This window comes from Procambarus clarkii, chromosome 69 (genome assembly GCF_040958095.1).
Source record: "Procambarus clarkii isolate CNS0578487 chromosome 69, FALCON_Pclarkii_2.0, whole genome shotgun sequence".
NCBI classification, from domain to species: Eukaryota; Metazoa; Arthropoda; class Malacostraca; order Decapoda; family Cambaridae; genus Procambarus; species Procambarus clarkii.
In genome coordinates this window covers 11,085,236-11,097,771 of record NC_091218.1, presented here as the reverse complement: position 1 = coordinate 11,097,771, position 12,536 = coordinate 11,085,236, and the positions used below count along the sequence as shown (strand labels likewise).

At 45.5% G+C, this 12,536-nt stretch overlaps 1 protein-coding gene across 1 annotated transcript; it reads right to left on the bottom strand.

The window, feature by feature from the left end:
* Positions 1-4,836: 4,836 nt before the first annotated feature.
* Positions 4,837-7,074, bottom strand: LOC138355826 (centromere-associated protein E-like). Its single transcript, XM_069311360.1, has one exon. The coding sequence runs from the start codon at positions 7,072-7,074 to the stop codon at positions 4,837-4,839; it is 2,238 nt and encodes a 745-aa protein (XP_069167461.1).
* Between the last annotated feature and the right edge of the window lie 5,462 nt (positions 7,075-12,536).

The following is a 12,536-nucleotide window of genomic DNA, read 5'->3' as shown; positions in this document are numbered from 1 at the left end:
ACTAACTGGAGGTAAACAAAAGACTATACTAACTGGGGGTAAACAACAGACTATAGTAACTGGAGGTAAACAAAAGACTATACTAACTGGGGGTAAACAACAGACTATAGTAACTGGAGGTAAACAAAGACTATAGTAACTGGAGGTAAACAACAGACTATAGTAACTGGGAGGTAAACAACAGACTATAGTAACTGGGGGTAAACAACAGACTATACTAACTGGGGGTAAACAGCAGACTATAGTAACTGGGGGTAAACAACAGACTATAGTAACTGGAGGTAAACAACAGACTATAGTAACTGGAGGTAAACAACAGACTATAGTAACTGGGAGGTAAACAACAGACTATAGTAACTGGAGGTAAACAACAGACTATACTAACTGGGGGTAAACAGCAGACTATAGTAACTGGGGGTAAACAACAGACTATAGTAACTGGGGGTAAACAACAGACTATAGTAACTGGAGGTAAACAACAGACTATAGTAACTGGGAGGTAAACAACAGACTATAGTAACTGGAGGTAAACAACAGACTATACTAACTGGGGGTAAACAACAGACTATAGTAACTGGGGGTAAACAACAGACTATAGTAACTGGGGGTAAACAACAGACTATAGTAACTGGAGGTAAACAACAGACTATAGTAACTGGAGGTAAACAACAGACTATAGTAACTGGAGGTAAACAACAGACTATAGTAACTGGGGGTAAACAAAAGACTATAGTAACTGGAGGTAAACAACAGACTATAGTAACTGGAGGTAAACAACAGACTATAGTAACTGGGGGTAAACAAAAGACTATAGTAACTGGAGGTAAACAACAGACTATAGTAACTGGAGGTAAACAACAGACTATAGTAACTGGAGGTAAACAACAGACTATAGTAACTGGAGGTAAACAACAGACTATAGTAACTGGGGGTAAACAAAAGACTATAGTAACTGGAGGTAAACAACAGACTATAGTAACTGGAGGTAAACAACATACTATAGTAACTGGGGGTAAACAAAAGACTATAGTAACTGGAGGTAAACAACAGACTATAGTAACTGGAGGTAAACAACAGACTATAGTAACTGGAGGTAAACAACAGACTATAGTAACTGGGAGGTAAACAACAGACTATAGTAACTGGGAGGTAAACAACAGACTATAGTAACTGGGGGTAAACAAAGACTATAGTAACTGGAGGTAAACAATAGACTATAGTAACTGGAGGTAAACAATAGACTATAGTAACTGGAGGTAAACAACAGACTATAGTAACTGGAGGTAAACAACAGACTATAGTAACTGGAGGTAAACAACAGACTATAGTAACTGGGGGTTAACAATAGACTATAGTAACTGGGAGGTAAACAAAGACTATAGTAACTGGGGGTAAACAATAGACTATAGTAACTGGGAGGTAAACAAAGACTATAGTAACTTGAGGTAAACAAAGACTATAGTAACTGGGGGTAAACAAAGACTATAGTAACTGGGGGTAAACAAAGACTATACTAACTGGGGGTAAACAATAGACTATACTAACTGGGGGTAAACAAAAGACTATAGTAACTGGAGGTAAACAAAGACTATAGTAACTGTCAGGTAAACAAAGACTATAGTAACTGTCAGGTAAACAAAGACTATAGTAACTGGGGGTAAACAACAGACTATAGTAACTGTCAGGTAAACAAAGACTATAGTAACTGTCAGGTAAACAAAGACTATAGTAACTGTCAGGTAAACAAAGACTATAGTAACTGGGGGTAAACAACAGACTATAGTAACTGGAGGTAAACAACAGACTATACTAACTGGGGGTAAACAACAGACTATAGTAACTGGGAGGTAAACAACAGACTATAGTAACTGGGGGTAAACAACAGACTATAGTAACTGGAGGTAAACAACAGACTATACTAACTGGGAGGTAAACAACAGACTATAGTAACTGGGGGTAAACAACAGACTATAGTAACTGGGGGTAAACAAAGACTATAGTAACTGGGAGGTAAACAACAGACTATACTAACTGGGGGTAAACAACAGACTATACTAACTGGAGGTAAACAACAGACTATACTAACTGGGGGTAAACAAAGACTATAGTAACTGGGGGTAAACAACAGACTATAGTAACTGGGGGTAAACAACAGACTATAGTAACTGGGAGGTAAACAAAAGACTATTGTAACTGGGGGTAAACAACAGACTATAGTAACTGGGGGTAAACAACAGACTATAGTAACTGGAGGTAAACAACAGACTATACTAACTGGGAGGTAAACAACAGACTATAGTAACTGGGGGTAAACAACAGACTATAGTAACTGTCAGGTAAACAACAGACTATAGTAACTGGGGGTAAACAAAGGCTATAGTAACTGGGAGGTAAACAACAGACTATACTAACTGGGGGTAAACAACAGACTATACTAACTGGGGGTAAACAAAAGACTATAGTAACTGGGGTAAACAAAAGACTATAGTAACTGGGGGTAAACAACAGACTATACTAACTGGGGGTAAACAAAAGACTATAGTAACTGGGGGTAAACAACAGACTATACTAACTGGGGGTAAACAAAAGACTATAGTAACTGGGGGTAAACAAAAGACTATAGTAACTGGGGGTAAACAAAAGACTATACTAACTGGGGGTAAACAAAAGACTATAGTAACTGGGGGTAAACAAAAGACTATACTAACTGGGGGTAAACAAAAGACTATACTAACTGGGGGTAAACAAAAGACTATAGTAACTGGGGGTAAACAAAAGACTATACTAACTGGGGGTAAACAAAAGACTATAGTAACTGGGGGTAATCAAAAGACTATACTAACTGGGGGTAAACAAAAGACTATACTAACTGGGGGTAAACAAAAGACTATACTAACTGGGGGTAAACAACAGACTTTACTAACTGGGGGTAAACAACAGACTATACTAACTGGGGGTAAACAAAAGACTATAGGAGCTTCTCACAAGAAAAAAAAAGCTGTTTGCTTCTGTATGTTTTCTATAACTGTTTCCAGGAAGTTTATTGAGATAATAAAGTTCGTCATAAATTGGCAGAGAAGCTTATGTTGTTTCTACCCTCCTAGTGTGACGTAGGGTGACCCACCCTCCTAGTGTGACGTAGGGTGAGCCACCCTCCTAGTGTGACGTAGGGTGACCCACCCTCCTAGTGTGACGTAGGGTGACCCACCCTCCTAGTGTGACGTAGGGTTACCCACCCTCCTAGTGTGACGTAGGGTGACCCACCCTCCTAGTGTGACGTAGGGTGACCCACCCTCCTAGTGTGACGTAGGGTGACCCACCCTCCTAGTGTGACGTAGGGTGACCCACCCTCCTAGTGTGACGTAGGGTGACCCACCATCCTAGTGTGACGTAGGGTGACCCACCCTCCTAGTGTGACGTAGGGTGACCCACCCTCCTAGTGTGACGTAGGGTGACCCACCCTCCTAGTGTGACGTAGGGTGACCCACCCTCCTAGTGTGACGCAGGGTGACCCACCCTCCTAGTGTGACGTAGGGTGACCCACCCTCCTAGTGTGACGTAGGGTGACCCACCCTCCTAGTGTGACGTAGGGTGACCCACCCTCCTAGTGTGACGTAGGGTGACCCACCCTCCTAGTGTGACGTAGGGTGACCCACCCTCCTAGTGTGACGTAGGGTGACCCACCCTCCTAGTGTGACGTAGGGTGACCCACCCTCCTAGTGTGACGTAGGGTGACCCACCCTCCTAGTGTGACGTAGGGTGACCTACCCTCCTAGTGTGACGTAGGGTGACCCATCCTCCTAGTGTGACGTAGGGTGACCCATCCTCCTAGTGTGACGTAGGGTGACCCACCCTCCTAGTGTGACGTAGGGTGACCCACCCTCCTAGTGTGACGTAGGGTGACCTAACCTCCTAGTGTGACGTAGGGTGACCTAACCTCCTAGTGTGACGTAGGGTGACCCACCCTCCTAGTTTGACGTAGGGTTACCCACCCTCCTAGTGTGACGTAGGGTTACCCACCCTCCTAGTGTGACGTAGGGTTACCCACCCTCCTAGTGTGACGTAGGGTGACCTAACCTCCTAGTGTGACGTAGGGTGACCTAACCTCCTAGTGTGACGTAGGGTGACCCACCCTCCTAGTTTGACGTAGGGTTACCCACCCTCCTAGTGTGACGTAGGGTTACCCACCCTCCTAATGTGACGTAGGGTTACCCACCCTCCTAGTGTGACGTAGGGTGACCCACCCTCCTAGTGTGACGTAGGGTGACCCACCCTCCTAGTGTGACGTAGGGTGACCCACCATCCTAGTGTGACGTAGGGTGACCCACCATCCTAGTGTGACGTAGGGTTACCCACCCTCCAAGTGTGACGTAGGGTTACCCACCCTCCTAGTGTGACGTAGGGTGACCCACTCTCCTAGTGTGACGTAGGGTGACCCACTCTCCTAGTGTGACGTAGGGTGACCCACCCTCCTAGTGTGACGTAGGGTGACCCACCCTCCTAGTGTGACGTAGGGTTACCCACCCTCCTAGTGTGACGTAGGGTGACCCACCCTCCTAGTGTGACGTAGGGTGACCCACCATCCTAGTGTGACGTAGGGTTACCCACCATCCTAGTGTGACGTAGGGTGACCCACCATCCTAGTGTGACGTAGGGTGACCCACCATCCTAGTGTGACGTAGGGTTACCCACCCTCCAAGTGTGACGTAGGGTTACCCACCCTCCTAGTGTGACGTAGGGTTACCCACCCTCCTAGTGTGACGTAAGGTGACCTACCCTCCTAGTTTGACGTAGGGTTACCCACCCTCCTAGTGTAACGTAGGGTTACCCACCATCCTAGTGTGACGTAAGGTGACCTACCCTCCTAGTGTGACGTAGGGTGACCCACCCTCCTAGTGTGACAGACTTCAGAGCCTCTATAAGGTCCAACAGAGCCCTCAGAGCCTCTATAAGGTCCAACAGAGCCCTCAGAGCCTCTATAAGGTCCAACAGAGCCCTCAGAGCCTCTATAAGGTCCAACAGAGCCCTCAGAGCCTCTATAAGGTCCAACAAAGCCCTCAGAGCCTCTATAAGGTCCAACAGAGCCCTCAGAGCCTCTATAAGGTCCAACAGAGCCTCTATAAGGTCCAACAGAGCCCTCAGAGCCTCTATAAGGTCCAACAGAGCCCTCAGAGCCTCTATAAGGTCCAACAGAGCCTCTATAAGGTCCAACAGAGCCCTCAGAGGCTCTATACGAATCAACAGAGCCCTTAGAGCTTCTATAATGTCCAACAGAGCCTCTATAAGGTCCAACAGAGCCCTCAGCGCCTCTTTAAGGTCTAACAGAGCCCTCAGAGCCTCTATAAGGTCCAACAGAGCCCTCAGACCCTCTATAAGGTCCAACAGAGCCCTCAGAGCCTCTATTAGGTCCAACAGAGCCCTCAGAGCCTCTATAAGGTTCAACAGAGCCCTCAGAGCTTTTATAAGGTCCAACAGAGCCTCTTTAAGGTCCAACAGAGCCCTCAGAGCCTTTTTAAGGTCCATTAGAGCCCTCAGAGCCTCTTTAAGGTCTATCAGAGCCCTCAGAACCTCTATAAGGTCTAACAGAGCCCTCAGAACCTCTATAATGTCTAACAGAGCCATCAGAGCCTCAATAAGGTCTAACAGAGCCCTCAGAGCCTCTATAAGGTCTAACAAAGCACTCAGAGCCTTTATAAGGTCTAACAGAGCCCTCAGAGCCTCTATAAGGTCCAACAGAGCCCTCAGAGCCTCTATAAGGTCCAACAGAGGCCTCAGAGCCTCTATAAGGTCCAACAGAGCCCTCAGAGCCTCTATAAGGTCCAACAGAGCCCTCAGAGCCTCTAAAAGGTCCAACAGAGCCCTCAGAGCCTCTATAAGGTCCAACAGAGCCCTCAGAGCCTCTATAAGGTCCAACAGAGCCCTCAGAGCCTCTATAAGGTCCAACAGAGCGCTCAGAGCCTCTATAAGGTCCAACAGAGCCCTCAGAGCCTCTATAAGGTCCAACAGAGCCCTCAGAGCCTCTATAAGGTCCAACAGAGCCCTCAGAGCCTCTAAAAGGTCCAACAGAGCCCTCAGAGCCTCTATAAGGTCCAACAGAGCCCTCAGAGCCTCTATAAGGTCCAACAGAGCCCTCAGAGCCTCTATAAGGTTCAACAGAGCGCTCAGAGCCTCTATAAGGTCCAACAGAGCCCTCAGAGCCTCTATAAGGTAAAACAGAGGACTCAGAGCTTCTATAAGGTCTAACAGAGCCCTCAGAGGCTCTGTAAGGTCTGACAGAGCCCTCAGAGCCTCCATATGGTCTAACAGAGCCCTCAAAGCCTCTATAAGGTCTAACAGAGCCCTCAGAACCTCTATAATGTCTAACAGAGCCATCAGAGCCTCAATAAGGTCTAACAGAGCCCTCAGAGCCTCTATAAGGTCTAACAAAGCCCTCAGAGCCTTTATGAGGTCCAACAGAGCCCTCAGAGCCTCTATAAGGTCTAACAGAGCCCTCAGAGCCTCTATAAGGTCCAACAGAGCCCTCAGAGCCTCTATAAGGTCCAACAGAGCCCTCAGAGCCTCTATAAGGTCCAACAGAGCCCTCAGAGCCTCTGTAAGGTCCAACAGAGCCCTCAGAGCCTCTATAAAGTCCAACAGAGCCCTCAGAGCCTCTATAAGGTCCAACAGAGCCCTCAGAGCCTCTAAAAGGTCCAACAGAGCCCTCAGAGCCTCTATAAGGTCCAACAGAGCCCTCAGAGCCTCTATAAGGTCCAACAGAGCGCTCAGAGCCTCTATACGGTCTAACAGAGCCCTCAGAGCCTCTATAAGGTAAAACAGAGGACTCAGAGCTTCTATAAGGTCTAACAGAGCCCTCAGAGCCTCTGTAAGGTCTGACAAAGCCCTCAGAGCCTTCTTATGGTCTAACAGAGCCCTCAAAGCCTCTATAAGGTAAAACAGAGGACTCAGAGCCTCTATAAGGTCTAACAGAGCCCTCAGAGCCTCTATAAGGTAAAACAGAGGACTCAGAGCTTCTATAATGTCTAACAGAGCCCTCAGAGCCTCTGTAAGGTCTGACAGAGCCCTCAGAGCCTCCATATGGTCTAACAGAGCCCTCAAAGCCTCTATAAGGTAAAACCAGAGGACTCAGAGCCTCTATAAAGTCCGTACTGGCAAAGTACACAGTACGACTCCTCTTCCCTCTAGAGCCACCAACCTCTTTCAGATCCTCCTTAGGTTCAAGAGTTTTCTTATCCAAACCTCTTCAAAGATCCCGCCCCGCATTCTGCCTAGAGAGATGAGAGTCATTACCAGGAGCGGCAGCGGTGTTCGTGCTCTCTGAGGCTCCTTCCTAAGAGCGCTCTAGAGCCTCTGAGAGCGCTCTCGAACCTCTGAGAGCGCTCTCCAACCTCTGAGTAGCGCGTCGAGTACTCCACTCTCAACCAAACCTTTGCTTTTTTCCCTCGCTTCAAGGATCTCAATACTGTTATCTTGTACCACAACACGTTATTCTTTTGTTTTGGTCTTGTAGACACAGGCAACCCTGGAACATATACATGCTAGAGCACCCTGGAACATATACATGCTAGAGCACCCTGGAACATATACATGCTAGAGCACCCTGGAACATATACATGCTAGAGCAACCCTGGAACATATACATGCTAGAGCACCCTGGAACATATACATGCTAGAGCAACCCTGGAACATATACATGCTAGAGCACCCTGGAACATATACATGCTAGAGCAACCCTGGAACATATACATGCTAGAGCACCCTGGAACATATACATGCTAGAGCAACCCTGGAACATATACATGCTAGAGCAACCCTGGAACATATACATGCTAGAGCAACCCTGGAACATATACATGCTAGAGCAACCCTGGAACATATACATGCTAGAGCACCCAGGAACATATACATGCTAGAGCAACCCTGGAACATATACATGCTAGAGCAACCCTGGAACATATACATGCTAGAGCACCCTGGAACATATACATGCTAGAGCAACCCTGGAACATATACATGCTAGAGCAACCCTGGAACATATACATGCTAGAGCAACCCTGGAACATATACATGCTAGAGCAACCCTGGAACATATACACACTAGAGCAACCCTGGAACATATACACACTAGAGCACCCTGGAACATATACACACTAGAGCACCCTGGAACATACACACACTAGAGCAACCCTGGAACATATACACAATAGAGCACCCTGGAACATATATACACTAGAGCACCCTGGAACATACACACACTAGAGCAACCCTGGAACATATACATGCTAGAGCAACCCTGGAACATATACACACTAGAGCAACCCTGGAACATATACACACTAGAGCAACCCTGGAACATATACATGCTAGAGCAACCCTGGAACATATACACACTAGAGCAACCCTGGAACATATACACACTAGAGCAACCCTGGAACATAGACATACTAGAGCAACTGTCAATCAATCAACTGTTATTAACTACTAACTCAATTTTCATCACACACACACACACACACACACACACACACACACACACACACACACACACACACACACACACACACACACACACACACACACACACACACACACACAGGGCTGGGTGGGCGAGTGGACAGCGCTCTAGGCTTGTGGCTCTAGGGACCGGGGTTCGATCCCCGCACCCGGCGGAGACAGATAGGCAGAGTTTCCCTAACCCTGATGTGCCTGTTGCCTAGCAGTAAATAGGTACCTGGGAGTTAGTCAGCTTTCACGGGCTGCTTCCTGGTGTGTGTGTGTGTTTGTGTACTCACCTAGTTGTACTCACCTAGTTGTGCTTGCGGGGGTGTAGCTCTGGCTCTTTGGTCCCGCCTCTCAACCGTCAATCAACAGGTGTACAGGTTCCTGAGCCTATCGGGCTCTATCATATTTATACTTGAAACTGTGTATGGAGTCAGCCTCCACCACATCACTGCCTAATGCATTCCATTTGTCAACCACTCTGACACTAAAAAAGTTTTTTCTAATATCTCTGTGGCTCATTTGGGCACTCTGTTTCCACATGTGTCCCCTAGTGCGTGTGCCCCATGTGTTAAATAGCCTGTCTTTATCTACCCTGTCGATTCCCTTGAGAATCTTATATGTGGTGATCATGTCCCCCTAACTCTTCTGTCTTCCAACGAAGTGAGGTTTAATTCCCGTATCCTCTCCTCGTAGCTCATACCTCTCAGCTCGGGTACTAGTCTGGTGGCAAACCTTTGAACCTTTTCCAGTTTAGTCTTATGCTTGATTAGATATGGACTCCATGCTGGAGCCGCATACTCCAGGATTGGTCTGACATATGTGGTATATAATGTTCTGAAAGATTCCTTGCATAACTTTCTAAAGGCCGTTCTTATGTTAGCCAACCTGGCATATGCCGCTGATGGTATCCTCTTGATATGAGCTTCAGGGGACAGGTCTGGCGTGATATCAACCCTCAGGTCTCTCTCTCTCTCTCTGACTCTTGAAGTATTTCATCTCCCAAATGATACCTTGTGTCTGGTCTCCTGCTTCCTACCCCTATCTTCATTACATTACATTTGCTTGGGTTAAACTCTAACAGCTATTTGTTCGACCATTCCTGCACCTGGTCCAGTTCTTCCTGAAGCCTCAAGCTGTCCTCCTCTGTCTTAATCCTTCTCATAATTTTGGCGTCGTCAGCAAAAATTGAGAGGAATAAGTCTATACCCTCCGGGAGATCATTTACGCATATCAGAAACAGGATAGGTCCGAGTACAGAGCCCTGTGGGACTCCACTGGTGACTTCACGCCAATCTGAGGTCTCACCCCTCACTGTAACTCTCTGCTTCCTATTGTTTAGGTACTCCCTTATCCACTGGAGCGCCCTACCAGTTACTCCTGCCTGTTTCTCCAGCTTATGCATCAACCTATTATGGGGAATTGTGTCAAAGGCTTTCCGACAGTCCAAAAAAATGCAGTCCGCCCATCCTTCTTTTTCTTGCTTAATCTTTGTCACCTGATCGTAGAATTCTATCAAGCCTGTAAGGCAAGATTTACCCTCCCTGAACCCATGTTGATGGGTTGTCACGAAGTCTCTTCTCTCCAGATGTGTTACCAGGTTTTTTCTCACGATCTTCTCCATCACCTTGCATGGTATACAAGTCAAGGACACTGACCTGTAGTTCAGTGCCTCTTGTCTGTCGCCCCTTTTTGTATATTGGGACCACATTCGCCGTCTTCCATATTTCTGGTAGGTCCCCCGTCTCTAGTGACCTACTATACACTATGGAGAGTGGCAAGCAAAGTGCTCCTGCACACTCTTTCAATACCCATGGTGAGATTCCGTCCGGCCCAACAGCTTTTCTCACATCCAGCTCCAATAGGTGCTTCTTGACCTCATCTCTTGTAATTTCGAACCTCTCCAAGGTCACTTGGTTTGCTGCCACCTCTCCTGGGTGGGTACAATATTGGTTTGCTGTTTGTGTGTGTGTAATTACCTAAGTGTAATTACCTAAGTGTAGTTACAGGATGAGAGCTACGCTCGTGGTGTCCCGTCTTCCCAGCACTCTTTGTCATATAACGCTTTGAAACTACTGATGGTCTTGGCCTCCACCACCTTCTCACCTAACTTGTTCCAACCGTCTACCACTCTGTTTGCGAAAGTGAATTTTCTTATATTTCTTCGGCATCTGTGTTTAGCTAGGTTAAATCTATGACCTCTTGTTCTTAAAGTTCCAGGTTTCAGGAAATCTTCCTTATCGATTTTATCAATTCCTGTTACTATTTTGTATGTAGTGATCATATCACCTCTTTTTCTTCTGTCTTCTAGTTTTGGCATATTTATTGCCTCTAACCTCTCCTCGTAGCTCTTGCCCTTCAGTTCTGGGAGCCACTTAGTAGCGTGTCTTTGCACCTTTTTTCAGTTTGTTGATGTGCTTCTTAAGATATGGGCACCACACAACCGCTGCATATTCTAGCTTTGGCCTAACAAAAGTCGTGAACAATTTCTTTAGTATATCGCCATCCATGTATTTAAAAGCAATTCTGAAGTTAGAAAGCGTGGCATAGGCTCCTCGCACAATATTTTTTATGTGGTCCTCTGGTGATAGAAAACTATCTAGAACCACCCCTAGATCTCATTCTTTATCAGAATTCTTTAAAGATTTCTCACATAATATATAGGTTGTGTGGGGTCTATGTTCTCCTATTCCACATTCCATAACATGGCATTTATTAACATTAAATTTCATTTGCCAAGTGGTGCTCCATATACTTATTTTGTCCAGGTCATCTTGAAGGGCATGACAATCATCTAAGTTTCTTATCCTTCCTATTATCTTAGCATCATCAGCAAACATGTTCATATAATTCTGCATATCTATATATGTTAGAAGCTTACCTGTCACCCCTCCAATATTTTCCAGTTTCCAGAACAACCTCTTATGTGGAACTCTGTTGAAAGCCTTTTTTAGGTCCAGATAGATGCAGTCAACCAAACCATCTCTTTCCTGTAATATCTCTGTTGCTCTATCATAGAAACTGAGTAAATTCGATACACAGGATCTTCCAGATCGAAAACCATATTGTCTGTCTGATATTATATAATTTCTCTCCAGGTGTTCTACCCATTTAGTTTTAATTATTTTTTCCAATATTTTGACTATTACACTTGTCAATGATACCGGTCTATAATTAAGGGGGTCTTCCCTGCTTCCACTTTTGTAGATTGGAACTATGTTAGCCGTTTTCCACACATCAGCTACAACTCCTGTAAACAGGGATGCCTGAAAAATCAGTTGAAGTGGAATGCTGAGCTCAGGTGCACATTCTCTCAGAACCCATGGTGAAACTCCATCTGGACCAACTGCTGTGTTCTTATTTAGCTCCTTGAGCATTTTTTCCACTTCGTCTCTAGACACCTCTATGTGCTCTATGTTGTTCTCTGGAATTCTTATTGTGTCAGGTTCCCTGAAGATTTCATTTTGTACAAACACACTTTGGAACTTTTCGTTTAATGTTTCACACATTTCATTTTCATTTGCCGTTAATCTATTTCCCATTTTCAACCTCTGAATATTATCCTTTACCTGCAATTTGTTGTTTATGAATTTATAGAATAGACCTGGTTCTGTTTTACATTTGTCTAAAATCCCTATTTCAAAATTTCTTTCTGCCTCTCTCCTTACTGCCGTATAGTAGTTTCTCGCATCTTTGTATCGCTGGTATGTTTGGGGGTTCGGCCTCTTCCTGTATTGATTCCATTTTTGAGTCTTTTGGTCTCTGGCCCTCTCGCACTTTCTGCTGAACCAATCCTGTTTCCTAGTTCTGCTTCTCTGTTTTGGTATAATTTTTTTTGTGCCTTTATCATATATTTCACAAAACTGTGAAATATATATGTGTGTGTGTGTGTGTGTATGTGTGTGTGTGTGTGTGTGTGTGTGTGTGTGTGTGTGTGTGTGTGTGTGTGTGTGTGAGTGTGAATGTGTGTGTGTGTGTGTGTGTGAGTGTGTATGTGTGTGTGTGTATATGTGTGTGTGTGTGTGTGTGTGTGTGTGTGT